Here is a 25,970-nt window from a genome sequence, read left to right as displayed (position 1 = left end):
GGCCGCAGATTCGGCATTCAGGATTGGATCCTGGTGACCACGGATGCAAGCCTGAGAGGCTGGGGAGCAGTCACACAGGGAAAAAACTTCCAGGGCTTGTGGTCAAGCATGGAAACATCTCTTCATATAAACATTCTGAAACTACGGGCCATTTACAATGCCCTAAGTCAAGCGAAACCCCTGCTTCAGGGTCAGGCGGTATTGATCCAATCGGACAACATCACGTCAGTCGCCCACGTAAACAGACAGGGCGGCACGAGAAGCAGGAGGGCAATGGCAGAGGCTGCAAGGATTCTTCGCTGGGCGGAAAATCATGTGATAGCTCTGTCAGCAGTGTTCATTCCGGGAGTGGACAACTGGGAAGCAGACTTCCTCAGCAGACACGACCTTCACCCGGGAGAGTGGGGACTTCACCCAGAAGTCTTCCACCTGATTGTAAACCGTTGGGAAAAACCAAAGGTGGACATGATGGCGTCACGTCTAAACAAAAAATTAGACAGATATTGCGCCAGGTCAAGGGACCCTCAGGCAATAGCGGTGGACGCTCTGGTGACACCGTGGGTGTACCAGTCAGTGTATGTGTTCCCTCCTCTGCCTCTCATACCAAAAGTACTGAGAATCATAAGAAGGAGAGGAGTAAGAACGATACTCGTGGTTCCGGATTGGCCAAGAAGGACTTGGTACCCGGAACTTCAGGAGATGCTCACGGAAGACCCGTGGCCTCTACCTCTAAGAAAGGACCTGCTCCAGCAGGGGCCTTGTCTGTTCCAAGACTTACCGCGGCTGCGTTTGACGGCATGGCGGTTGAACGCCGGATCCTGAAGGAAAAAGGCATTCCAGATGAAGTCATCCCTACCCTGGTCAAAGCCAGGAAGGATGTAACCGCAAAACATTATCACCGCATTTGGCGAAAATATGTTGCGTGGTGTGAGGCCAAGAAGGCCCCTACAGAGGAATTTCAACTGGGTCGTTTCCTCCATTTCCTGCAAACAGGACTGTCTATGGGCCTAAAATTAGGGTCCATTAAGGTTCAAATTTCGGCCCTGTCGATTTTCTTCCAGAAAGAACTGGCTTCAGTACCTGAAGTTCAGACATTTGTAAAAGGGGTACTGCATATACAACCTCCTTTTGTGCCTCCAGTGGCACCTTGGGATCTCAATGTTGTTTTGAGGTTCCTTAAGTCACATTGGTTTGAACCACTCACCACTGTGGACTTAAAATATCTCACATGGAAGGTGACGATGCTGTTAGCCCTGGCTTCAGCCAGGCGTGTGTAAGAATTGGCGGCTTTATCATATAAAAGCCCTTACTTAATTTTTCATTCTGACAGGGCAGAATTGAGGACTCGTCCTCAATTTCTCCCTAAGGTGGTTTCTGCTTTTCACATGAACCAACCTATTGTGGTGCCTGCGGCTACTAGGGACTTGGAGGACTCCAAGTTACTTGACGTTGTCAGGGCCCTGAAAATATATGTTTCCAGGACGGCTGGAGTCAGAAAGTCTGACTCGCTGTTTATCCTGTATGCACCCAACAAGCTGGGTGCTCCTGCTTCTAAGCAGACTATTGCTCGTTGGATTTGTAGTACAATTCAACTTGCACATTCTGTGGCAGGCCTGCCACAGCCTAAATCGGTAAAAGCCCATTCCACAAGGAAAGTGGGCTCATCTTGGGCGGCTGCCCGAGGGGTCTCGGCTTTACAACTTTGCCGAGCAGCTACTTGGTCAGGGGCAAACACGTTTGCTAAATTCTACAAATTTGATACCCTGGCTGAGGAGGACCTGGAGTTCTCTCATTCGGTGCTGCAGAGTCATCCGCACTCTCCCGCCCGTTTGGGAGCTTTGGTATAATCCCCATGGTCCTTACGGAGTCCCAGCATCCACTAGGACGTCAGAGAAAATAAGATTTTACTTACCGATAAATCTATTTCTCATAGTCCGTAGTGGATGCTGGGCGCCCATCCCAAGTGCGGATTGTCTGCAATACTTGTACATAGTTATTGTTAACAAAATCGGGTTATTGTTGTTGTGAGCCATCTTTTCAGAGGCTCCTTCGTTGTTATCATACTGTTAACTGGGTTCAGATCACGAGTTGTACGGTGTGATTGGTGTGGCTGGTATGAGTCTTACCCGGGATTCAATATCCTTCCTTATTATGTACGCTCGTCCGGGCACAGTATCCTAACTGAGGCTTGGAGGAGGGTCATAGGGGGAGGAGCCAGTGCACACCACCTGATCCTAAAGCTTTTATTCTTGTGCCCTGTCTCCTGCGGAGCCGCTGTTCCCCATGGTCCTTACGGAGTCCCAGCATCCACTACGGACTATGAGAAATAGATTTATCGGTAAGTAAAATCTTATTTTTTTTTTTCCCCCTGTAAAATAGTAACCACACGCCACGTGTATTATATTTGTATGCTTTCATGTTGTGCTATATTTCTCCGTTTGAGCAAAGCAAATGAGATTTTGTCCAGAATCTATTCCTAGTAAACCCATGTGAGGACTATACGTTTTATGGTGTAGTCACTGTGGGTACTGCTCTTTTTGGAGTCTGTGTATTCCACCGTTTTTATGAGTGATAAAATATTTGTAGACTAACACATGCTCATAGTTTGTTTAAAGGAATGTACTGAAAATTACTTCCAAAATCAAAGTTTTCATTAATTTTATTCTTTATTACCTTTTATTCTTTCTACAGTAACTGATGATTTTATTTGTATTATGCGTTTTAAAAAGCCTTTTGTCATAAACTTTTAAAAATAAATTGTTTATGGAAGCGTTACATTAAGTTACTGACAATGACCTAAAAAGCCCTCTCCTGGTTTTGCACTGTATTAGACAGTCTACCAGATGGGTTTGTGTCTGAAAGTTCTTGAGGAGAGAAGCGACTGACAGTGGGAGTCTGTGACCCGTTCCAATGCTGTGAGCTGTTAGGACTCAGGAGGGCTGTTCTGAACAGATAAATATCTAACCAGCTGTTAGAACTTGAAGACTGTGAAACACTGAGCTTAAGCCCTTCCATCGACTTATTTCATTGTAGTAAATTCCTTTAATCAATATTGCAACTGAAATTGCAGAACTAATTAATATGTTATTATTAAACCTTTTCAATATTCAATACATTAGTTTCCCCATCCATTGCAGAACTTCATGCTGCAGTTTTTCTGCACACCTTACAGATTGATATATTTCCATAACAGTATGTAATAATTATGTGCAAACTAAGCATATTTTCTGCATGTTAAGCATACTGTAAAGTGCCATTTTGATAGATTTTCTGCTTTGCGCTGAGACAGCTACACTGTTAGATACCAAAATCTGTTGCACAGTCACACTTGGGTCATGTAGTGTTTCACTTTGTATGAAATATACAGTTGAACACTATTGAAACGATGTACAGTACTTAGGGGGAGATTTGTCAAAGTTTAGAGAGAGAAAAGTACCGACCAATCAGATCCTGTCATTTTTAAGACCCAGCCTGTAAAATGACAGAAGCTTATTGGTTAGTATGTTATCTCTCTCCATGCTATGGTAACCCCCCCCCCCGCCCCATTAGTCTTTATGAAATAATATGGTAAGAGAAGGTGCTAATGTTAATCGTATTATATGGCCGCCAAATAATTGGGTATCAAATATTAGGCAAGTAATTGTGTACAATAATTGGTATTTACTTTTGTCTTCTAATCATATAAAGGTGGGTACACAATTGTACGATTATCTGCTGATCAGGTTAACACTCCTGATCAGCAGAGCAGTGTGTCCCTACCTTGACCTGCTCCTGATTCCCGTACAAACACATACGATTGTGATGTGAATTGTATGTGAGAGTTCAGGCTTCTCTGGGATTGTGAAGTCGATCCTCCAAATATTAAATTGCACATAAGGTGCGAACTTCTGATCCCGGTCATTGCAGGAGCATTATAAACCATACATCGGCTATTGCTCCTGCATCAGCACTGCATACACACCTATATAATCATTGTCCCTTTATCGTGCGAACGGGCCGATCATTATATAGATGTGTACCCAGCTTTAGAAAGAAAAATAATCTTGCTGCTCTGAGCAACCTCTCATACAGATGTATCCTGATACATCTTGCCTCAGTACGCCACGCAACGGGAGATGCCTGGTGTGAGTGCAACTCCGTTAGCGTCAGGCTTTTTTTTTTGCCAAAAATGGATCTTATTTACATTGCTATGTTCAAAAGACACACAAGCAGACTCTGCTGATTAAAATGATATGCAGCATGCCTATATTCTGTGTGTGACTGCACAAAATCCTACGTTCGTGTTTTCTAGGAAAGCACTGTAGCATAGCATTTGAATGCCGATACAGCCACAGTTGCGCACAGGATATAGGCATGCCACTTCATGTGCTTCCTATTCACATTGTTTTGAGAACAAGATGCATTTTAAAGGAAAAAGTTGCACAAAAAGATATTTGCCGCTACCAAGTCACGGCATGGAGTGGCTGTTTAAAGTGCCAGGACGCTAGATGTTTGTGGACGTATTATTACTTCAATCCTGCTGACAGCTGTTGATTTAACCACTTAACTGGCATTGTCGGATCACTTTCGACCACGCCTCCCCACTGTTTCCACCAGGTTTTGATGAGGAGATACGTTCAGCAGATGAAAAACTACTTTTGATACTAGGTTAATTAAAAAAATAAAAAATGCTAATTTTATGAATGGTTTTGAAGGGAAAAATTGTCCGTTACGTGGTGAAATGTGGTAGTGTGTCCACCCTCCGAGGACTTTATCTTATTGTAGTATAAATACACACTTAGACCCAGATTTATCAAGCCTTGGAGAGTAATAAATTGCGCTGTGATAAAGTACCATCCAATCAGCTCCTAACTGCCATGTTACAGGCTGTGTTTGAATAATGACAGGAGCTGAATGGTTGGTACGTTATCAAAATTATAAAAGGAAAAAAAGGTTCCTTTTCCTTTTTTTTTTTCCTTTTACAATTTTGATTTCCATTTGAAACCTTCACAGAAAGGTTTCTAAGGTCGTTTGCAATTGAACCATTTTTCATGGTAATATATATTTAGAATGAATTCATACAATCTCACCTCCGTGCTTTAGATGTTTGTATAGTGTTGGTACAGTACTTTTTCACCATGCAATTTATCACTCTCCAAGACTTGATAAATCTGGGCCTTAGTACATCATTTCTTGTTACCCTTAACACAACAGCTGTGCATTCTTTATATTGTATACAGTTTATCCTGAAAATAAAGTTGTTTTGTCCCAGGTCAACAAAAAATAAGAGACACTGTTTGATACAAAGCCATGATAAAAGCATAGCAAAATATCAGTTCTTGAGTGAAATACCCCTTTTGTCTCTATACTTAAAATAAATATCAAAGTGAAGTTTAGATCATCTTGTTTATTATTTTTTTCCCCTTCTTTCTAGCGAAGCCTGTCACAGAGATATAGTCAATTTACAAGTGGAGATGATAAAACAGTTTCACATACAATCGGTATGTATAATGAAAAAGCGAGGTTTCAATTTACATGGAGATATGTATATTGGTTTACTCAAAAATATTTCTAAACCGTTGTCTGAGAAATTGGAAGTATTGTTTAATAAGCTGTTTTGGTAGATTGGTTAAATACATTGATGCATTGATCTATTTGTGCAGTGTTGATGAAAGCAACACAAGAGTTTTGTATACTGCAGTTACAAGAAATATTTAAATGTTCTAGTGGAAGCAACACTAATGACATGCTGCCTCAGCACTTGGTGGGGAAAGAATTGTTGTAATAAAACTTAATAAAAGAAGAACTGTGAAAAAAAGCACTTAAGAAATTGTATAACATTGCCATACAAGTAACTTGTAGTTAATATTATTTTAATGACCTGTGCTGCTAAAAGGAAGGTTCATTTCACAGTATGTAATAAGACAAGGAGGCAGTGCTAGGATACCATGGTGCAATGCAGAGCTTGTAAAATCAGAAATAGTTGTATGGCAGTATATTGCAATGAGAATCCTAGGAGCAGCAGCAGGTTATACGAGTTGTTGCAGGTGTGCACTGTGCCTTGTCTGAATTTGGAAGACTTATTCTGAATAGATACCATTCTAACACGCAACTAGGAGAGATAAAGGTATATTGTCAAACATTTGTATAAAATTGCAAGAATTTAAAATAGTTTGTTTTCACCTCAGGAGTCAATTATTTTGCATGAGGAAGAACGTGAAATGAGTATGAAGTTGAAACCGTATAAATACTGTACATGCCTTATATGTAAACCTGTTTAATCATTTCTGTTAATACTGTAGCTGCGTAAGAAAGCAACGCAAGTATGCAGCACATAGATCAGCTAATTACAGCTGTATTCTCATATATCTAGCATCAATACGCAACCCAGTGCAAGATACTTGGCGGGAGTGAGCTGACTGGTAACGTGCAACTCCGCTGGCATTGGGTGTGTTTTTTTTATTAAATTTTTTTGGGCAAATTTTTTTCTGAAATTACAACACAATGCATCTAGGAAACAACAAGAGACTGTGCTGATTAATTGGGTTAGGTATGGGTTACTGGCGGCCGGGATCCCAGCATTCAGTATCCCAACGCCAGAATGCCGGCAGATGGGGTGAGCGCATCGAGTCCCCGTGTGGTCTCGGTTCAGGTTCTATTCCCACTCTATGGGAGTTTGGATTAGGGGGGTGCGGGATGTAGGTGTCGGTAATGTGACCGGTGGTCCCCTGACTACATCCCGATTAATTTAATATCTGTGTGCGACTGAGTCTGTATAGACTGCACAACAGAACTTTTTGTGGAAAACAGTCGCTGCATTGTAGCTTTTTGTATACAGATTATGAGACTCAGTTGCACACAGATATACAAGTGTCATTTATCAAATTAATTGGCACAGTCTCCTGGTGGGTCTTAGTTGTATCGCATTGTGTGTAAGATGCATTTTCGGCACAAAAGATGCCCAACGCTAGCAGAATCTCACGGGATCTGGCGTGCCAAGAAGAGCTGTTTGGCACGACTGCAGCAAAGATATATGAGGACACATCTGTATTAGGTAAAATTAATTAGATATAAACACATTTTCTCTTACGTCCTAGAGGATGATGGGGACTCCGTAAGGACCATGGGGTATAGACGGGCTCCGCAGGAGACATGAGCACTATAAAGAACTTTAGAATGGGGGTGCACTGGCTCCTCCCTCTATGCCCCTCCTCCAGACCTCAGTTAGATCCTGTGCTCAGAGTTGACTGGGTGCATTACAGGGGAGCTCTCCTGAGTTTCTCTGAAAAAGAATTTTGTTAGGTTTTTTATTTTCTGGGAGCACTGCTGGCAACAGGCTCCCTGCATCGTGGGACTGAGGAGAGAGAAGCAGACCTACTTAAATGATAGGCTCTGCTTCTTAGGCTCCTGGACACCATTAGCTTCAGAGGGAGTCGGAATGCAGGTCTCACCCTCGCCGTTTGTCCCGGAGCCGCACCGCCGTCCTCCTCGCAGAGCCGAGAGAGAAGCCGGGTGAGTATAAGAAGAAAGAAGACTTCAAAGGCGGCAGAAGACTTCAGATCTTCTATGAGGTAACGCTGCGCGCCATTGCTCCCACACACTACACACACTGCAGTCACTGATGGGTGCAGGGCGCAGGGGGGGCGCCCTTGGCAGCAATAAACCTCTAGGACTGGCTCATATGAATATATAGGCTGCGGAGGCAGTATAGTTTATAATCTCCCGCCAGTATAAATAAATTTGAGCGGGACCGAAGCCCGCCGCTGAGGGGGCGGAGCTTGATCTCACAGCACTAACCAGCGCCATTTTCTCCACAGCACACTGCAGAAGCTGGCTCCCCGGACTCTCCCCTGCTGAACACGGTGACAGAGGGCAAAAAGAGGGGGGGGGGGAGGCACTTGTAAGGCGCAGTGAGTGTATAGATTTATCTATATGATTATATAAAGCGCTGTTTATCTGGGAATTTTGTTTCCAGTGTTATTGGCGCTGGGTGTGTGCTGGCATACTCTCTCTCTGTCTCTCCAAAGGGCCTTATTTGGGGAACTGTCTCTCTAATATATATATATATATATATATATATATATATATATATATATATACAATCCCTGTGTGTGTGGGGGGTGTCAGTACGCCTGTGTCGGCATGTCTGAGGCGGAAGGCTCTTCTAGAGAGGAGCTGGAGCAGATGATTGTGGTGTCTCCGTCGGCAACGCAGACACCTGATTGGTTGGACATGTGGAATGTTTTAAATGCAAATGTGACCTTGTTACATAAGAGATTGGACAAAGCAGAGTCCAGGGATAATACGGGGAGTCAGTAAATGGCTTTGACGGTGTCACAGGGCCCTTCAGGGTCTCAAAAACGTCCCCTATCCCACATAGCAGACACTGATACCGACACGGATTCTGACTCCAGTGTCGACTACGATGATGCAAGGCTACACCCAAGGGTGGCCAAAAGTATTCATTATATGATTATTGCAATAAAAGATGTTTTGCATATCACAGATGACCCCTCTTTCCCTGACACGAGGGTACACATGTTTAAGGAAAAGAAACCTGAGGTAACATTTCCCCCATCTCATGAGCTGAACGCGTTATTTGAAAAAGCTTGGGAAACTCCAGACAAAAAACTGCAGATTCCCAAAAGAGTTCTTATGGCGTATCCTTTCCCGGCACAGGACAGGGTACGGTGGGAATCCTCGCCCAGGGTGGACAAAGCTTTGACGCGCTTATCCAAAAAGGTGGCGCTACCGTCCCCAGACACGGCAGCTCTCAAAGATCCTGCTGATCGCAGACTGGAAACGACTTTAAAATCAATTTATACACATACTGGTGCTTTACTCAGATTGTCTATAGCATCGGCGTGGGTCTGTAGCGCGGTAGCAGCTTGGACAGATACCTTGTCAGCTGATATTGATACCCTAGATAGGGATACCATTTTGTTGACCTTAGGTCACATCAAAGACGCAGTCTTATATATGAGAGACGCTCAGAGAGACGTCACACTTCTAGGTTCAAGGGCCAACGCGATGGCGGTCTCGGCTAGGCGAGCACTGTGGACCCGCCAATGGACGGGTGATGCCGACTCAAAGAGGCATATGGAAGTTTTGCCTTACACGGTTGAGGTTTTATTTGGGGAAGGTCTCGCGGACCTAGTTTCCACAACTACCGCGGGTAAATCTACCTTTTTCCCTTATGTTCCCCCACAGCAAAAGAAAACTCCACAGTATCAGATGCAGTCCTTTCGGTCGCATAAGTCCAGAAGAGGTCGGGGCTCTTCCTTCCTCGCCAGAGGTAAGGGTAGAGGGAAAAGAATGCCTGCTACGGCCAGTTCCCAGGAACAGAAGTCCTCCCCAGCTTCTACTAAATCCACCGCATGACGCTGGGGCTCCACTGAGGTAGTCCGTACCGGTGGGGGCACGTCTTCGACTCTTCAGCCACGTCTGGGTTCAGTCGGACGTGGATCCTTGGGCAATGGAAATTGTATCCCAGGGCTACAAGCTGGAATTCGAAGACGTGCCTCCTCGTCGATTCTTCAAATTGGCTTTACCAGCTTCTCCCCCAGAGAGGGAGATAATTTTAGCTGCAATTCAAAAGCTGTGTCAACAGCAAGTGATTATCAAGGTTCCCCTAACACAACAGGGGAAAGGGTACTATTCAACCCTATTTGTGGTCCCGAAACCGGATGGCTCGGTCAGACTCATTCTAAATCTAAAATCCCTGAACCTGTTCTTAAAAAGGTTCAAGTTCAAGATGGAATTGCTCAGGGCAGTCATCTCCAGCCTGGAAGGGGGGGATTTTATGGTGTCATTAGACATAAAGGATGCATACCTTCACGTCCCCATATATCTTCCTCATCAGGCATACCTGAGATTCGCTGTACAGGACTGTCATTACCAGTTTCAGACGTTGCCGTTTGGGCTTTCCACGGCCCCGATGGTGTTCACCAAGGTAATGGCGGAAATGATGGTGCTCCCACGCAGGCAAGGAGTCACAATTATCCCGTACTTGGACGATCTCCTGATAAAAGCGAGATCAAAGGAACAGTTGCAGAAAAGCGTGTCGCTCTCCCTGGGAGTGCTACAGCAACATGGATGGATTCTAAATCTACCAAAGTCGCAGTTGGTTCCAACGACTCGGCTGTCTTTCTTAGGCATGATTCTGGACACAGAACGAAAGAGGGTTTTTCTCCCGAGGGAAAAAGCCCAGGAACTCCAGAACATGGTAAGAGACCTGTTATACCGAAAAGAGTGTCAGTCCATCAATGCACTCGAGTACTGGGGAAAATGGTGGCGACCTACGAGGCCATCCCCTTCGGTAGGTTTCAGGCGAGGACGTTTCAGTGGGACCTTCTGGACAAGTGGTCCGGGTCCCACCTTCAAATACATCTGAAAATAACTCTGTCCCCCAGGGCCAGGGTGTCTCTCCTGTGGTGGCTCCAGAGTGCTCACCTTCTAGAGGGTCGCAGGTTCGGCATTCAGGACTGGGTTCTGGTGACCACGGACACGAGCCTCCGAGGATGGGGAGCAGTCACACAAGGAAGTAAATTTTCAGGGACTGTGGTCAAGCCAGGAGTCTTGTCTACACATCAACATACTGGAATTGAGGGCCATATACAACGGCCTACGACAAGCGGAAAATATTCTTCGACCTACCGGTTCTGATTCAATCAGACAACGTCACAGCCGTGGCTCATGTAAACCGCCAAGCCGGGACAAGGAGCAGAGTGGCAATGGCGGAAGCCACCAGGATTCTGCGCTGGGCAGAAAATCACGTAAGCGCTCTGTCAGCGTTACTCATTCCGGGAGTGGACAACTGGGAAGAAGACTTCCTCAGCAGACACGATCTCCATCCAGGAGAGTGGGGACTTCATCAAGAAGTTTTTGCAGAGATAACAAGTCTTTGGGGACTTCCTCAAATAGACATGATGGCGTCACGCCTCAACAAGAAGCTTCGGAGGTATTGTGCCAGGTCAAGGGACTCTCAGGCAGTAGCGGTGGACGCTCTCGTGACACCATGGATGTTTCAGTCGGTCTATGTGTTCCCTCCTCTTCCTCTCATCTCAAAGATACTGAGAATCATAAGACGAAAAAGAGTGCAGACAATACTCATTGTTCCAGATTGACCTCGAAGGGCCTGGTATTCAGATCTTCAGGAGCTGCTCACAGAAGATCCATGGCCTCTTCCTCTCAGGGAGGACCTGTTGCAGCAGGGGCCCTGCGTGTTCCAAGACTTACCGCGGTTACGTTTGACGGCATGGCGGTTGAACACCAAATCCTAGCTGGGAAGAAGTCATCCCTACTCTGATAAAGGCTAGGAAGGAGGTGACGGCGAAACATTATCACCGTATCTGGAGGAAGTATGTTTCTTGGTGTGAAGCCAAGAATGCTCCTACGGAAGACTTCCACTTGGGCCGGTTTCGCCATTTTCCACAGACTGGAGTGGATATGGGCCTAAAGTTAGGCTCCATTAAGGTACAGATTTCGGCCCTTTCTATATTCTTCCAGAAAGAATTGGCTTCTCTCCCAGAAGTCCAGACTTTTGTAAAGGGAGTGCTGCACATCCAGCCTCCTTTTGTGCCCCCAGTAGCACCATGGGACCTTAACGTGGTGTTACAGTTCCTAAAATCTCACTGGTTTGAGCCTCTTCAAACTGTTGAGTTAAAATTTCTCACTTGGAAGGTGGTCATGTTGTTGGCCTTGGCATCTGCAAGGCGGGTGTCCGAATTGGCGGCATTGTCTCATAAGAGCCCCTATCTCATTTTCCATGTGGATAGAGCAGAGTTGAGGACTCGTCCAACCCATCTATGGTGGGGAAAACCATCTAAATACAACTGCACATTTGTCTACTTGGACGGTAGACCAATATATAGGGTAGGAGTCCATCATAACACTGTTGATGCCCATATATTGGAAGTTGATTGCCCTATGATGTGTTTTTATTGTTTTTGAGGATACGCGGCTACCAATCCATGGTGGGAATACCCTCTCAATAAATCTGTTTATTTGTCTACTTTTACTGTAGACCAGCACATATGGTAGGAGTCCATCTTAATATTGAATATTTGGTCCTTTGAGAACAAACAGTTCTGCCCTATGATGTGTTTTTTCTTCCTTAAAGGAAATACACAGGACAAAGTGAACACTTCTATGGGATAAGAAATCTCATTCATCAGAGTTCTCTAGCGCCGAGGGATACAAGATTGGTGAAATTGTTGTACATTGTGTTTTGTTTTAGGAGTGTTGGTGACACTCTTCATCAATTGTATCACACAGGCTGCTTGTTGCGCAGGAGTGGGGCTCATAAAGTTTTTTTCACTAGAATTGTTAACTGGTTGCGTATATTCCAGGTTATACGGTGTGGATGGTGTGGTCTGGCATGTATCTTGCCGTTAGATAACCAAAATCCTTTCCTCGTACTGTCCGTCTCCTCTGGGCACAGTTCTCTAACTGAGGTCTGGAGGAGGGGCATAGAGGGAGGAGCCAGTGAACACCCATTCTAAAGCTTTACAGTGTCTATACCCCATGGTCCTTACGGAGTCCCCAGCATCCTCTACGGACTAGGAGAAAATGATTTACCGGTAGGTTTTTTTGTAAAAGAAATACTGTATATACTCGAGTAAAAGTCGACCCGAATATAAGCCGAGGCACCTAATTATACCACAAAAAACTGGGAAAAATTATTGACTCGAGTATAAGCCTAGGGTGGGAAATGCACGGTGCCAGGGGTTTTCATGCTCAGGGTGTCATGCTCGTTGCCAGGAGGAGTTTCATGCGGTAGGTGTTATGCTTGTTTCCAGGGGGTAATGCTTGTTGCTAGGGCTGTGCCCCCAGTGCCACATATACCCCCAGTGACCGATATCCCCCCACAGTGCCAGATAAAAACATGCCCCCTGTTGCTTTGCCCCCAGTAGTTGTGCCCCCTCTTTCTTTGCCCCCAGTAGTTGTGCCCCTTTTTCTTTGCCCCCAGTAGTTGTGCCCCCTCTTTCTTTGCCCCCAGTAGTTGTGTCCCCTCTTTCTTTGCCGCCTGTCGCCGATAACAAACACACACACACATACAAAATAATAAAAACAATACTTGCCACTGCCCCGCTCCTGCTTCCCGACCGCTGCTTCTGCTGCTGCTCCGTCCGTCAGGCCGCCTGCTCCTCTCTATGGGAGAGACGCCATGACGTCTCTCCCATAGCAGCGCCGCACAGACACTAGAGGTCAATAATGACCTCTAGTGTCTGTCCCTGGAGCCGGCTGCAGCGGACGCCAACACAGCCCACGGCGTCTGCTGCAGCCGTGGAGCTGCGGGGTGCTGACTCGAGTATAAGCCGAGGGGGGCTTTTTCAGCATAGAAAAATGTGCTGGAAAAGTCGGCTTATACTCGAGTATATACGGTATGTATATAACTGGTCCCTGGTTTTATTTACATTTAAATTAACAGTGTGCATAGTTGTATGCTCAGAAAGCTGTGTGTATATAAATAATACATTTGTTTTTCCTTACTATCTTTATTTTACATAGAATGTATGTGTCTATACTTAAATAATTTGCGTTTCTCTTTCAGAGTGAAATTCAGATGTTACTCGAAAGATACTCTGTAAATGAAAATTTAGTTGCAGAGATTGAAAAACTGCGTGAAGAGAATAAAAGGTTACGTGCTCACTTTTAAAAGAATATAAGTTTTGTAATATAAAAGGGATATTTTTATAGGGGCTTTTCACCATTGTTTTGAATATTAATAAACACTGCTTTCTCATATGGATGTAATCCTAGTTGCATAATTAACTGCTTTGGAATCTTCAACTTCTGTGAAGTGTTCATTTGCACTTGTACAACTTTTTAAAAGTGATGTTGCAAAGAACTGACAACTTGGCACTATGGAACAGTGGAAGCAGACTCGTGTTAAACCTGGATTTCATAATGATCGTGTTTAAGGACATAAACATTTTTCCTCAGTGTGGTATTTTATATAGATGAATTGGAAGTTGTATGTACTGTAAATTAATAAGTAACTTTGTTTTTTGAGATCTACCCCGGTGTCAGGGTGACAGTTTACATGCATACCTAAGTGCCTGCTTTTCTATGCGGTATAGTTAATATTTATAATAGCTTTTTTTTCTTCTTTTTTTGTGTTAAGTGTCCTTAATACAGTTAAGAACATGCCTTGATTTTAATAATAAAAAAAATCAATCAAATATCAGTGTACAGGCATTTTAACATAGCTTTGTATTTATTTAGATATTATTGAAAAATATAATTAAATCCCAGACTTATTAACATAATTGTGCATATGTTTTGTTTTCTAATGTGAAACTTGTTATTGGAAATTTAAAAAGCCTTCTCAATACTATTTTGTTTATTTTAGCTCCAGTAACCAAAATGTGTGAAAATAAATGTGTTATTTGGTTTTGTTTTAATTACACTAAAACTTTTTTTTAAATCTGATATGGAAAGTAATTTTATTTAATTCATAAATATAAATGCCATTTTAATCCTCTTCAGCACTACATCAATATTATGTAATAAGAGAAGAAATGGTACTGTGGCTAAGTCTGATTGATGTCTAGTGAAGCATGATAACAAAAATTAAAAGGTGTACCTAGAGAATCAAAGTGCCTTTATACTGATATTAAATCATTGAATGATTTAATGACCTTGGATTTTAATAAATTGCTTTTATATTCAATCATAGTGATTTTGGCACATTTTCAAGCCGGGTACTTTTTACAGCTACAGTTTATTATCCACAGATGTTAAGAGCAGGTTATAGAAAATCATGTGTTTTATGTACTGCAGAGCTCACACCAAATCTTTTTACTGTTCCATATAGCAATATATATATATATATATATATATATATATATATTATATATATATTAATTATATGGAAATAGATATTCAGAAGATTTTTATTTATTTTTAAAACCAATTGTACTACTATTGTTTCTTCTCATTTGAACTGTACCTGTTGTAATTGTTTTTTTTTACTACCATTTATATTGCTTCACCGTATTACGCAGTACTTTACATAGAATATTTAATAATTCATGGCAATCCTTTTCCCCTTTGGATCTTGGTCCAAACTGACTACACATATTGGTGTCCATTTAAAAAATTTTTTTTATAGCAAAATAAGCTACTAGTGTGTTTTTGGGCCAAGGCAGAAAGCCAGAGCACCCAAAGTAGTGTACACCCATGAAGACTTGGCGAGGACATTTAATCACCACACATGTTCCATTTTCTCCACTTGTTTGAAGTCTGCAAGTGTAAAAATAATGTTGTCCCTGACCGTGTTGTTTTGATGAAGTGATAGCAAGCAATCCATTTTTATAATTTTCATATGTGGTTCCTCGAGGACTGCGTTTTGAACCACTGGTTTAATGTAAGTTTTTGGTATTTGTGAGAAAACGACACTATTTAAAATTAAGTTTCCGCATGCAGAGTTTATTGCTCTGTACATATCCTCCAGCAGAATGTACAAATGGTGCATAGTTTCCTATTGCAAAATTCAGAGAGAGAACCTAAAAATTTTTTTTCATTTTACAGATGGTTCCAGTTTAATTTAATATATCATACTTTTTTCAGTGTGAAATCAGATGTCTGAGGTGATGTAACACTGAAAAGATAATGAGGTGGAGAGTTCATGAGTATATAACTTTTTAGTCTTTAGCCTTTCTTATACTGTGCCCAATCACTGACAGGCCACTGAAAAAGTCTTGGCATAGCCAAAAAGATGTATTGGCATGTCTGAAAATATATGGAGCTAATTGTAAGCAGACAATTAAGTTTTATTCCCTTTTCTACTGCTTGTAGCACGTCTGAGATTTATCATCTTAATTCATTCATTGAGTTACACATAGCATGTGAATTCTACAAAGTGTATACGTACATCTTGCACAGGTCACAACTGAAGTGTCAATTCCTGAATTACAGATGCTTGTAGTCCCCTTTCTCATTTTCTATATTGTAGATATGTTATTGGCAACATAGAGTACAATGCATGTGAGCTGCAGCCTGTGCGGAAAGTCTGCCTGTATTTTTAAAGCGCCAATCATTCACAAGTCAAAACTAACCTAGTGTTGCCTTGTAAATTATTTCCACTTTAAAAATACGGGCAGACTTGCTAGAATTCAAGCAAGAGCCTGCAGTTCACAAGATATTGCATAAGCACCAATATTTGTTAGTCCAAACTGTGGTACACTCATGTCTGTAGAGCTTTTAGAGCCTCCCAGTTTCTTGTTCTGTGATGTCTTGCATGTGAGGGATGTCACAGGCTCCACCCATTTCAGACAGTGGGGGAATGAACTGCTTGCTGGCCTGTTACCTTTGTTATAGTTATTTTTCTCTCCTGAAATGAGAGTGACACCTATTCAGTCTCAACAATGAAACGGTTAGTAAGTGTATGGAAGTTACACAAAGTTTAATAAGACATTAATAAGAGTTTGTTTTTTAAGTTTTCTGTTTCATTTCCAGAAAGTCAACACACAGTTTTAATCCATCTAACATTTCATGCATACATGATGATTGAAGATGATCACCTCCAGGGTATTGCAGTACAGTGAAATGTACAGAATTCTCAGCCAGTCTCACTAGTCTTACAGTGAGCATATGCTAAAAATGTAAGAATGTAATTTAAGTTATACAGACATCACTGTGATGACAGCACTGCTACCGAAGTATGGGACAGTGCTCCTCATGTCAGCGGGATGTTTGCGTCAGTTCAAAAGTCCTGCTGTGAGTGCTCTATTTGCAACAAGTCCTTGCCCACATTTTTTAACTCCTGTGCCCCTGCTTATCATTTCTGTACGCTTTGAACGGATTGCTCCGGACACAGTACCCAGACTGGCAAACACAGCCTTAAAACGGTTCTGCTCGGTTTTAAGCACAAAAATTACCTCAGCCAGTATGAAAAAAGCGGGAAAACTGCACACCATTGAATGGGCGGGGCTTCACTAGGAGAGGATCCAGCAGCTCATCATCGCCATTTTTTCCTCTGCAGTGGACACAGATGCTGACTGACAGGGATGCGCAGCTCCTCCATTGTGACTCCAAATTACCTCAGCGGTACCAGGGGGTCATAGCAAAGGGGGAGCGTCTATTAGTGTACTAAGTCCCCTATCCGGGTGCTAAGTTTGGCATTAGTAGTGAGGGCGCGGTGGAGGCTGGCTACAACAACTTTGTGTCTCCCTGAAGGGCTCTTTGTGGGTTAATTGTGCTTAACCTTTTCCTGTGTGTGTGTGTGTGGACACATTTACATTATGTCAGGCAAAGAGTGTGTTTCATGTACAGCGGAGTGTATTTCCTCACCAGGGGGCTCACTACTAGGTACTCGGGCAGTGCACCTTCCCAGAATAGCGGAGCTGAACCGAAGTGGGTTAATTCTCTTAAAGAAATGATCTCCACTCTTTCTACAAAATTGTCCCGCAATGAGAAAGAGACGCAATACTTAAAACAGACTCTGGATGAGTTTATGAACAGAGACTCAGTCCCCAAAACAGCATCTCAATCTCCTCCCATTTGTCCGCAAAAGCGATCTCTGGCCCATATCGTGTAGTCTGACGCTGACAGGTCAGTCATGAGGGAGGTGGACTCAGAGGGGGGGATGCAGCTCTGTCACAGGGAATAGAGACTCTTATAGAGGCTATCAGAGATGTTCTGCATACTCCTGATAAGGTGTCAGAGGAGTGTGAGGAATCTTATTTTAATGTAAAACAAAGTCCTCCGTTACTTTTCCTGTGTCAAAGGAATTGAATACCCTGTTTAAAGAACCATGGGTTAATCCTGATAAGAAATTTCAAATCCCTAAAAGGTTGCTCTCATATTTTCCTCTGGAAGATAGGAAAAAATGGGAAAATCTGCCCATAGTGGACGCATCAGTCTCTAGGCTGTCACGAAAAATTGTATTGCCTGTCCCTGGTGCAGCCCCCCTAAAGGCTGATCATAAAATTGAGACTACACTCAAGTCATTGTACACAGCTGCTGGGGTGGCCCAAAGACCCACTATTGCATGTGCGTGGATCAGAAAAGACATTGCTAAATGGTCAGGTAACCTAATCGAGGGGTTAGATTCCTTGCCTAGGGGGGATGTTGGTTTACTCCTGTAGCATATACAGGACTCTGCAAACTTTACGGTGGAGGCCATAAAAGAGAGAGGCTTACTTAACGCATGCACCACCATTATGGCAGTGTCGGCACGCATAGGCTTGTGGCTACGCCAGTGGACTGCTGACGCGGACTCCAAAAAAGGCGTGGAAGGCCCTACCATTCACGGGAGAGGCCTTGTTTGGAGATGAACTAGACAAATGGATCTCCAAAGATACTGCGGGTAAGTCTACGTATCTTCCTTCTGCAGCCCCCCCAATCAAGAAGACTTATTCAGTTTCTAAGTTGTAGTCCTTTTGGACGGCCAAGTTCAAGGGCAAATCCAGAGGTGCTTCTACGTCCTCCAGCGGCGCCATAAGTACTCAATAAACTCATAAAGGTATCTTTAAGTGTTTTTTCATAATTCGATAAACCACTGAATGAAAAGGACAACACCACGAAAGGGTGAGCGTTTCTTTTTCCACTTACTCCTTGACAAAGACCACGGTTGAAACGCGTTGGTGTGAGGGCTACTAGTTACCTGAGGACTCTCCAGGCCACTTTTTCTTGAGATTGGGTGTAACAGACATTGGAGTTCCACCTCCTAGGAGTAAGTGGAAAAAGAAACTGTTACGGGTACCGGTTGGAACAATGTAAGTGGGGGGTACGCTCACCCTTTCGTGGTGGTGTTCTTTTCATTCAGTGGTTTATCGAATTATGAAAAAACACTGATACCTTTATGAGTTCATTGAGTACGTACGGATTGTAAGTACGGTACGCCGATTAAGATTCCCTCACTTCAGTATAAATTTGTTGAACAGATTCCACTGTGATATAGTAATTGGGTTGTTTCTCTCCTACATTCTTCTTTTTTGTGATACGACTCTTTGGAGAAATGGAAAGGGTATAATGACATCATCTATTCAGATAGGAGAACTTGGATCTAAAAAGAAACCTTTATGTGTGGTAATCCATCTATAGAGACGTGAGTCCGAACCATCTCTACTTCTCAGTCTGTGATTAAAACACCCTTATATCAAAGTCAAACTACACATTATTGCTCTTCCATCTTTCTTTTTGAGGGACATTGGACCAACCTAGAGGGAATCCCGTCAAGGATGGACTAAGAAAAATTGGAAGATAATCTCCTATCTTAACATAGACTGACTTTTATCTGTATGTGTAAGGTACCCATGTGGATACTGGGTGCCAACCCCGTGCTTCCTTCTTCCTGCACTGTTACTTAAGTAATGTTTGTTCAGCCGTTGCTGTTCCTGTTTCAAGTTTGGTTAGCTTGGCTTTCCTTTTGTTGTGTATGCTGGTTCGGAATCTCACCACTATCCTTAGCTATCCTTCTCTCAAAGTATGTCCGTCTCCTCGGGCACAGTTTCCTAGACTGAGTCTGGTAGGAAGGGCATAGAGGGAGGAGTCAGCCCACACTATCAAATTCTTAAAGTGCCCATTGCTCCTAATGGACCCCTCTATACCCCAGTATCCTCTACGGACCACGAGAAAAGGATTTACCGGTAGGTAATTAAAATCCTATTTCTGCTCCCATACGTAAGAGAAGTACCCACAAACATCTATGGGTTTAGCCCTTTTGAGCTTTTGTACTGGTGGCAGTCTCGGGGCATCCTTGACCTATTAAAAGAGGGCTGGAGAGTCATTCCACCTTAGACCCCAACATGGTGCAGTTTGTGTCTCAGCTGTACCAACGCATTCCTTCAACAAAACATGCAACTTGTTCAAAATCTACAAAAAAAATTAAAAAATTCAACAAAATGGCGGTTAGTCGCTCATTTAAAATGCAAGGCAGTTTTAGTATGGGTTCCTACTCAGGAAAGCAAGCTATATTCCCACTGACAAGGACTATATGAAGTGACAAAAGCAGTTAGGCCCGTTAATTATAAAGTCTGAAAAGAAGGAAGCCAAAGCAAATCTTATTAACTCGCTAAAACCCTGGAAGTGAGCTAGAGACCTGGTCTCCAACGTAGCTGCTAAGATTCCAGGCTGTCCCCTTGCTATAGAAGAGACTCTGACTAGGTCAACAGCAACAGCCCAAGGAGTTCGTAAGAAATAACCAGGACATCTTTTATCTCCCAGGTCAGACACAGATTACACAGCATGATATCATAGATCCTCTGGGTGTTAAGGTAAGACTGCGGCCTTATTGAATTCCTAAAGCTAAGAGAGCCGCAGTGCATCAAGAAATGCAAGAGGTTTAGTGGCTGGGTGTTATTAAAGAAACCAATAGCAGCTGGCATAATTAATTTGTTCTCGTGCCCAAACCATCGGGCCTCCTGAGGTTAAGCAAATATTTTCGTCAACTAAATAAGATCTCAAAAGTTGATTCCTAACCCATGCCCCAAATCAATGAATTAGTGGAACATCTCATCAAAAGTCATTATCTGACAACTTTAGATCTATCAAAAGGGCATTGGCAAATTCCGTTAACGGGGCAGGAAAAGGCGAAGATGGGTTGTTCCAATATCCCCTTCCAGAGGGCTATGAGTGTTAAAGCCCCACCGAGGTTACGCAGTTACATACCTTTATGACATTGTCGTTTACATTTAATATTGGGAGTACCATCTTCCCAAAGTAAATGCTATCCTAAAGTCCCTCCGGACTCATGTCCTCACTGCTAACTCAGCTGTTGTCGTGAGCGAGGCCCGATATCTGGGCTTTATTGTAGTGTGTGGACAGGTAAAAAACCTCAGACCAATAAAGTGGATGCAGTGCTTACCTGCCCTACAACCCAATTATGAACCTTGTAAGGTTCAGTAGGATATTATCAAAGGTTTATGCTCAATTTTGTGACCAGAGTTGCAGCTTCAACCAAATGCTTAAAGAACAGTCCAGACAAGATTATCTGGTTACAAGAGGTAAAAGCTGCATGTAAAGACTTGAGAGGAGCCTTGTGCTTGGTCCTAGTTTTACAAGTGCTTTAATTCGCAAAAAAATAAATTGTTCTACAAATATGCCTGCAAGCTGTTTTGGCTCAAGAGGTGAAGGGAGAGGAAAAACCCATTCTATGAGGATCATTTAGAGTTGATCGCATGTAGCAACTTTTTGCTCGTGCGATCAACTAGACGCCACCTATGGGGGAGTGTATTTTAGCATAGCAGGGCTGCGAACGCTTGTGCAGCCCTGCTATGCTAAAGTTTAACACAAAACAAGAGTAGCCCTGCTGTTACTTACCCAATGCGACAGATCCAGCGATAAAGGTCCCAGTCCAGACGTCAGACATCCGCCCTCCGTTCGCCTGGACACGCCTGAGTTCTTACCGCTCCCCAAAAAACGTCTGGAAATGGTGAGTATCTGCCCCGAAATGCCTCCCGCCTGTCCATCTTCTTGCGATCGCCGCTGCAATCACATTTGGCGCTGGCGGCGGCGTTGCTCGGCGCCGAATGTCGCCAGGCAACGACGCACATGCGCCTGCCGCGCATGCGCATTTCCGAACCGTTCGGACCGCTGCGTGCGAACGGGTCTGAATGACCCCCAATGTCTTAGCTGCAAGCTCTTAACCCCGGTAAGGAAAATACATCACAGTAGAGCGAGGATGTCTGGCTATAAAGTGAGCAGTGGAAACGTTACAATATTACCTTCTGTATAGAGAATTTCTGGTGGTAACAGACCGTGCCCCGTTGCAATGGAAGCATCGGAATAAAGAAACATGTAAGAGTCACCCTGTTGTTTCTGGCTTTGCAACCTTACCAGTTTTCAGTTCAACATTGGCTGGGCAAAACGCATGCAAATGCAGACGCTCTCTCAAGGTGAGATGTTAAGATTTCTTTTTCATCCACTAGGGGTCACTGTAGTACTCTTGGGATACGGACGGCTTTAGCTGGACAGGCACTGAATATTTAAATTTAGTAACTCTCCTCCCCTCCATACTCCCAGAATACCTCAGTGTTTTTTCAGTGCTCACAGTAGTGACACGCACGTGTGGTTCTTCCACACATACTTTGATTTTTAACTATTTTTTCAATTTTCAATTTCAGCACATTTCTTCCCAGCTTAGCAAGAAGCTTGGTCCTGGATAGTACACGCTGCAAGAAGCAGCTACTGGCGTGTCGGTCCTCACACAGAGCACCCTCACAGCCAACAACAGCAACTCTGTCTCTGAGCTGCTGGAAAGGCTGGATGGAGCTTACAGAAGAAGCTCTGTGATAGCCCTCGCTACAGGAGATCAGGTATGCTGGGGGGACAAGGTGGTCAGCTCACGCTTCCGCCCCACTAAGTGGAGTACTTGCTTCATTTTCCGCCGCACCCGCCGCTGATTACATGCGCCCGCCCCAGCCGCTACAACCGCTGCTGTATGCAGACTAAGCCGCCCGCCCCAGCCGCTCCACGGTACTCAGCGCCCACCACAGCCGCTCCTGCCGCCGATGCTTACTGAGGCCGCCGCTCCGAGCGGCTGCACGTCACTCAGAGACGCCGGCCGCACTTCCGGAGCTCCCCGGCGCTATATGCCGCGCTCCCTGGCTCCTGGCATCCGCTCCCCGGCTCCCTGCACCGGCGCTCCCGTCCGCTGGAGAGACAGCCGGTACATGGAACTAAAAGGGGGGGGGGGAGTAGTCTGTCCTCAGGCAGTGCAGCTGCAGGGGGGGTGAGGGGGAGTAAATACACATGGCAGCAGCAGTATAGGCAAGGCTGCATGGCGTTACAAGGAATATTGCATAGGCTGTTAAGCCTATATTAACAGGGGGTTAGTTACAGGTTATATATGGCTTTACACATGTCTTTATAACCTGAACTGTGATTATGCCTGTAAGCATGGCATGGGGGCCATTTTAACCATGCTTCCTGTTTCTGATTCCAGAATGTTCCTGTCCTACAACACTACTCCACCGGATGGCGCAGGGGTGTTAGTGGGAATTTTGGATCAGGTTTCTTATAGTACTGGCCACGTGCACTGCACTTCGGCCATAAATAGACACACCTTTAGTAACAATTTTACTGAGTCGTGCAAGTTGTCTATTTGTATTGTCTGTCTGCATAATGAGTAAGGCACCAGCAAAAACAAAAAAGCAGTTTCACTGCAATGTCTGTAAGAGTATGTTACCGGATGGTTCTACCACATGTATAGTATGTTTTGTGAATTCAGATACAAATACGATTTCTACTCCGATTTCTATTCCGATTTCTTCCCCGGATCCTCAATGGGCTATATTAGCGGATATAATGGCTGACTTGCAATCAGAATTGGCCGCTGCTCTCCACGAGCGGGAGGCGGCAAAATCTGAGTCTCGGGTGAGTCCGCCACAGATACCAGAAGGTTCTCAGTCTTTGCCAAGGTCAAAGTCCACTTCGGGTAGAAAGGATAATTTTCATTTATCTTATAATTTACCAGTTTCTGCTATGTTGCATTCTGACGATTCTATGCCAGACCTCAGTGCGCAAGATGAGCATGAGGAAGGCGAATTGGACCAGCTGTCAGATAGTGAGGATATTGACAGCCCAGGCATTGATAATCTCATCAGGGCGGTGCGTCAGTCCCTGAAGTTTCCAGAGACTGAAGAACCTCTGACAAATGATGAGGTAGTATTTACTAAACGACAGATCTCAAGTGTGTTTTCCTTTTTCGGAATCTCTTAATAAGATGTTAATAGAAACACGGAATAATCCGGATAAACGGTTTTCTATACCTCGCCGATTTAAGTCTAATTACCCGTTCCCAGAGTCTGTGACATCTACATGGGAGAATCCGCCGATGGTGGATTCGTCTGTGTCAAAACTTACAAAAAAAATTAACCATTCCAGTACCAACTGCTACTACTCTTAAAGACCCTTCAGAGCGTAAACTAGAAGCTATGCTAAAGTCCATGTATACAGCAGCAGGTGTGTTGCTCAGACCTGGTTTGGTTGGCATTTGGGTAACTAAGGCGCTAATTGTATGCATAACGAAACTCAGGTCCGCCCTACAGGACGATCACCTTATACTTATTGCTGATCAAATCTGTGAAGCTGCGTATTATCTTTGTACAGCTTCTACTGACGTATGTCAGCTCAGTTCACGCCTTTCATCGTCACTAGTGTCGGCTCGACGAGCACTCTGGCTGCGTTCTTGGCAGGCGGAGGCAAAGGTCAAGAGAGGAATAGAAGCGTTACCTTACGGTGGCGAGAAGTTGTTTGGTCCTGAATTGGACAAATGGATTTTTGAGGCCACGTGGGGGGGGGGGGGGGGGAGTCTGTTTTCCTACCTTTGCTTTCAACGGTACCTAGATGGATATACTCTGGACCAGCGTTCAAATCCTTTAGACCTCAGCCCTTTCGAGGCTGTGGTAGAGGAACAACCATACCTGGTAGACGAGGTCGAGGACGTGGTTTTCAACAAACCACCACTAGCCGTCGGGACGCTAAGGTTACCGACAAGCCAGTGGCATGACGGGCTCCCAGCCCATCTCGGATCTCCAGTTGTGGGGGCACGCCTTCAGACGTTTAATTTGGCGTGGTTCCAGACATCCCCAGATGGGTGGATCCGCAATTTAGTGTTAAAAGGTTACAAAATAGAGTTTGACTGTCTCCCGCCACTGCGGTTTTTCAAGACAGGACTGCCTGTGACGGAAGACAAGAAGGCGGTTCTGCAAATTGCCATTCAGTCTCTGCTGGATTCAGCAGTTTTGATTCCGGTCCCCGTTCACCAACAAGGTCAGGCTTATTAGTCCAGACTGTTTGTAGTACCAAAGCCGGATGGCTCGGTCAGACCAATATTGAACTTAAAAGATCTCAATCAGTATGTCACTTACTACAGATTCAAGATGGAATCCCTGCGGTCAGTAATTGCAGGTTTGGAGCCACAGGAATTCATGATTGCGCTGGATCTCAAAGATGCGTACTTACACATAACAATTTGGCCCCCTCATCAGAGGTTCTTGCGTTTTGCGGTACAGCAAAACCTTTACCGGTTTCAGGCTCTACCGTTTGGCCTCTCGTCAGCGCCTCGGGTTTTCACCAAAGTGATGTCTGTGATGATAGCCCTTAGATTGTAAGCTCTCACGAGTAGGGCCCTCTTCCCTCATGTGCTTATCCTTTTCTTACTTTAATATTCCTCAACTGCCCAAATCAAGTAGTTTTTTGGCCACCTGGAACTTCTGTCATTTACTGGTGTAGTTATGCTTAGTTACCCTGTACTTGTCCTAAATTGTCATCAACTGTAAGTCACTGTTTTCCTGTGTTGATTATGTGCATATGTACTCTGTAATTGGGCGCTGCGGATCCCTTGTGGCGCCATATAAATAAAGGATAATAATAATAATAAATAGCTCATCTCAGATCCCTCGGAGTGATGATAGTTCCGTACTTGGACGATCTACTCATCAAAGCTCCGTCTCAACAGATGCTCCTCCAACATGCGTTGCTAACATACCATGTGCTAGTTCAGCACGGTTGGTTTGTCAACTTCAAGAAAGCACATCTGATTCCGTCTCAACGACTTCAATTCCTAGGAATGATTCTCGATACGGTGGATCAAAGAATTTACCTACCAGAACAGAAAGTACAGAGTATTCGTCATCTGGTACAATTAGTGCTCAAGCCACGCACAGTCTCTGTACATTTGTGTGTTAGACTGTTAGGAAAAATGGTGGTGGCTTTCGAAGTGCTTCAGTTCGGAAGATTTCACTCGCGTCCTTTTCAACTGGATGTGCTCGCACAGTGGTCGGGCTCGCATCTGCAGATTCATCAGCTTGTGAGGTTGTCTCCACGGGCCAGAGTATCTCTACTCTGGTGGCTCAAGGTACACAATCTAACCGCAGGGAAACGGTTCAGCGTCTGGAATTGGATCATTATAGCAACGGACGCGAGTCTCGGAGGTAGGGGAGCTGTGGTTCAAAATTGTCAGCTCTAGGGTCTCTGGGCGGATGACGAAAGATTGCTGTCTATAAATGTCCTGGAACTCCGGGCAATTTACAATGCGC

General features: G+C 44.1%; 1 protein-coding gene across 3 annotated transcripts in view; it reads left to right on the top strand.

The window, feature by feature from the left end:
* The window catches only part of NEDD1 (NEDD1 gamma-tubulin ring complex targeting factor), a 353,825-nt gene extending 340,097 nt beyond the window's left edge, over positions 1-13,728 (top strand). For all 3 annotated transcript variants that reach the window (XM_063927743.1, XM_063927744.1, XM_063927745.1), the window contains exons 14-15: positions 5,414-5,480; positions 13,535-13,728. In XM_063927743.1, coding sequence (XP_063783813.1) covers positions 5,414-5,480; positions 13,535-13,639 — 172 coding nt within the window. In that variant the 3' untranslated portion in view covers positions 13,640-13,728. The remainder of the gene's footprint in view (positions 1-5,413; positions 5,481-13,534) is intronic.
* The last annotated feature ends 12,242 nt before the right edge of the window (positions 13,729-25,970 follow it).

The sequence above is a fragment of the Pseudophryne corroboree genome, chromosome 6 (assembly GCF_028390025.1).
Source record: "Pseudophryne corroboree isolate aPseCor3 chromosome 6, aPseCor3.hap2, whole genome shotgun sequence".
In the NCBI taxonomy this organism is placed as follows: Eukaryota; Metazoa; Chordata; class Amphibia; order Anura; family Myobatrachidae; genus Pseudophryne; species Pseudophryne corroboree.
Note: the sequence above shows the minus strand (reverse complement) of the source record. Positions and strands in the feature narration are given on the sequence as shown.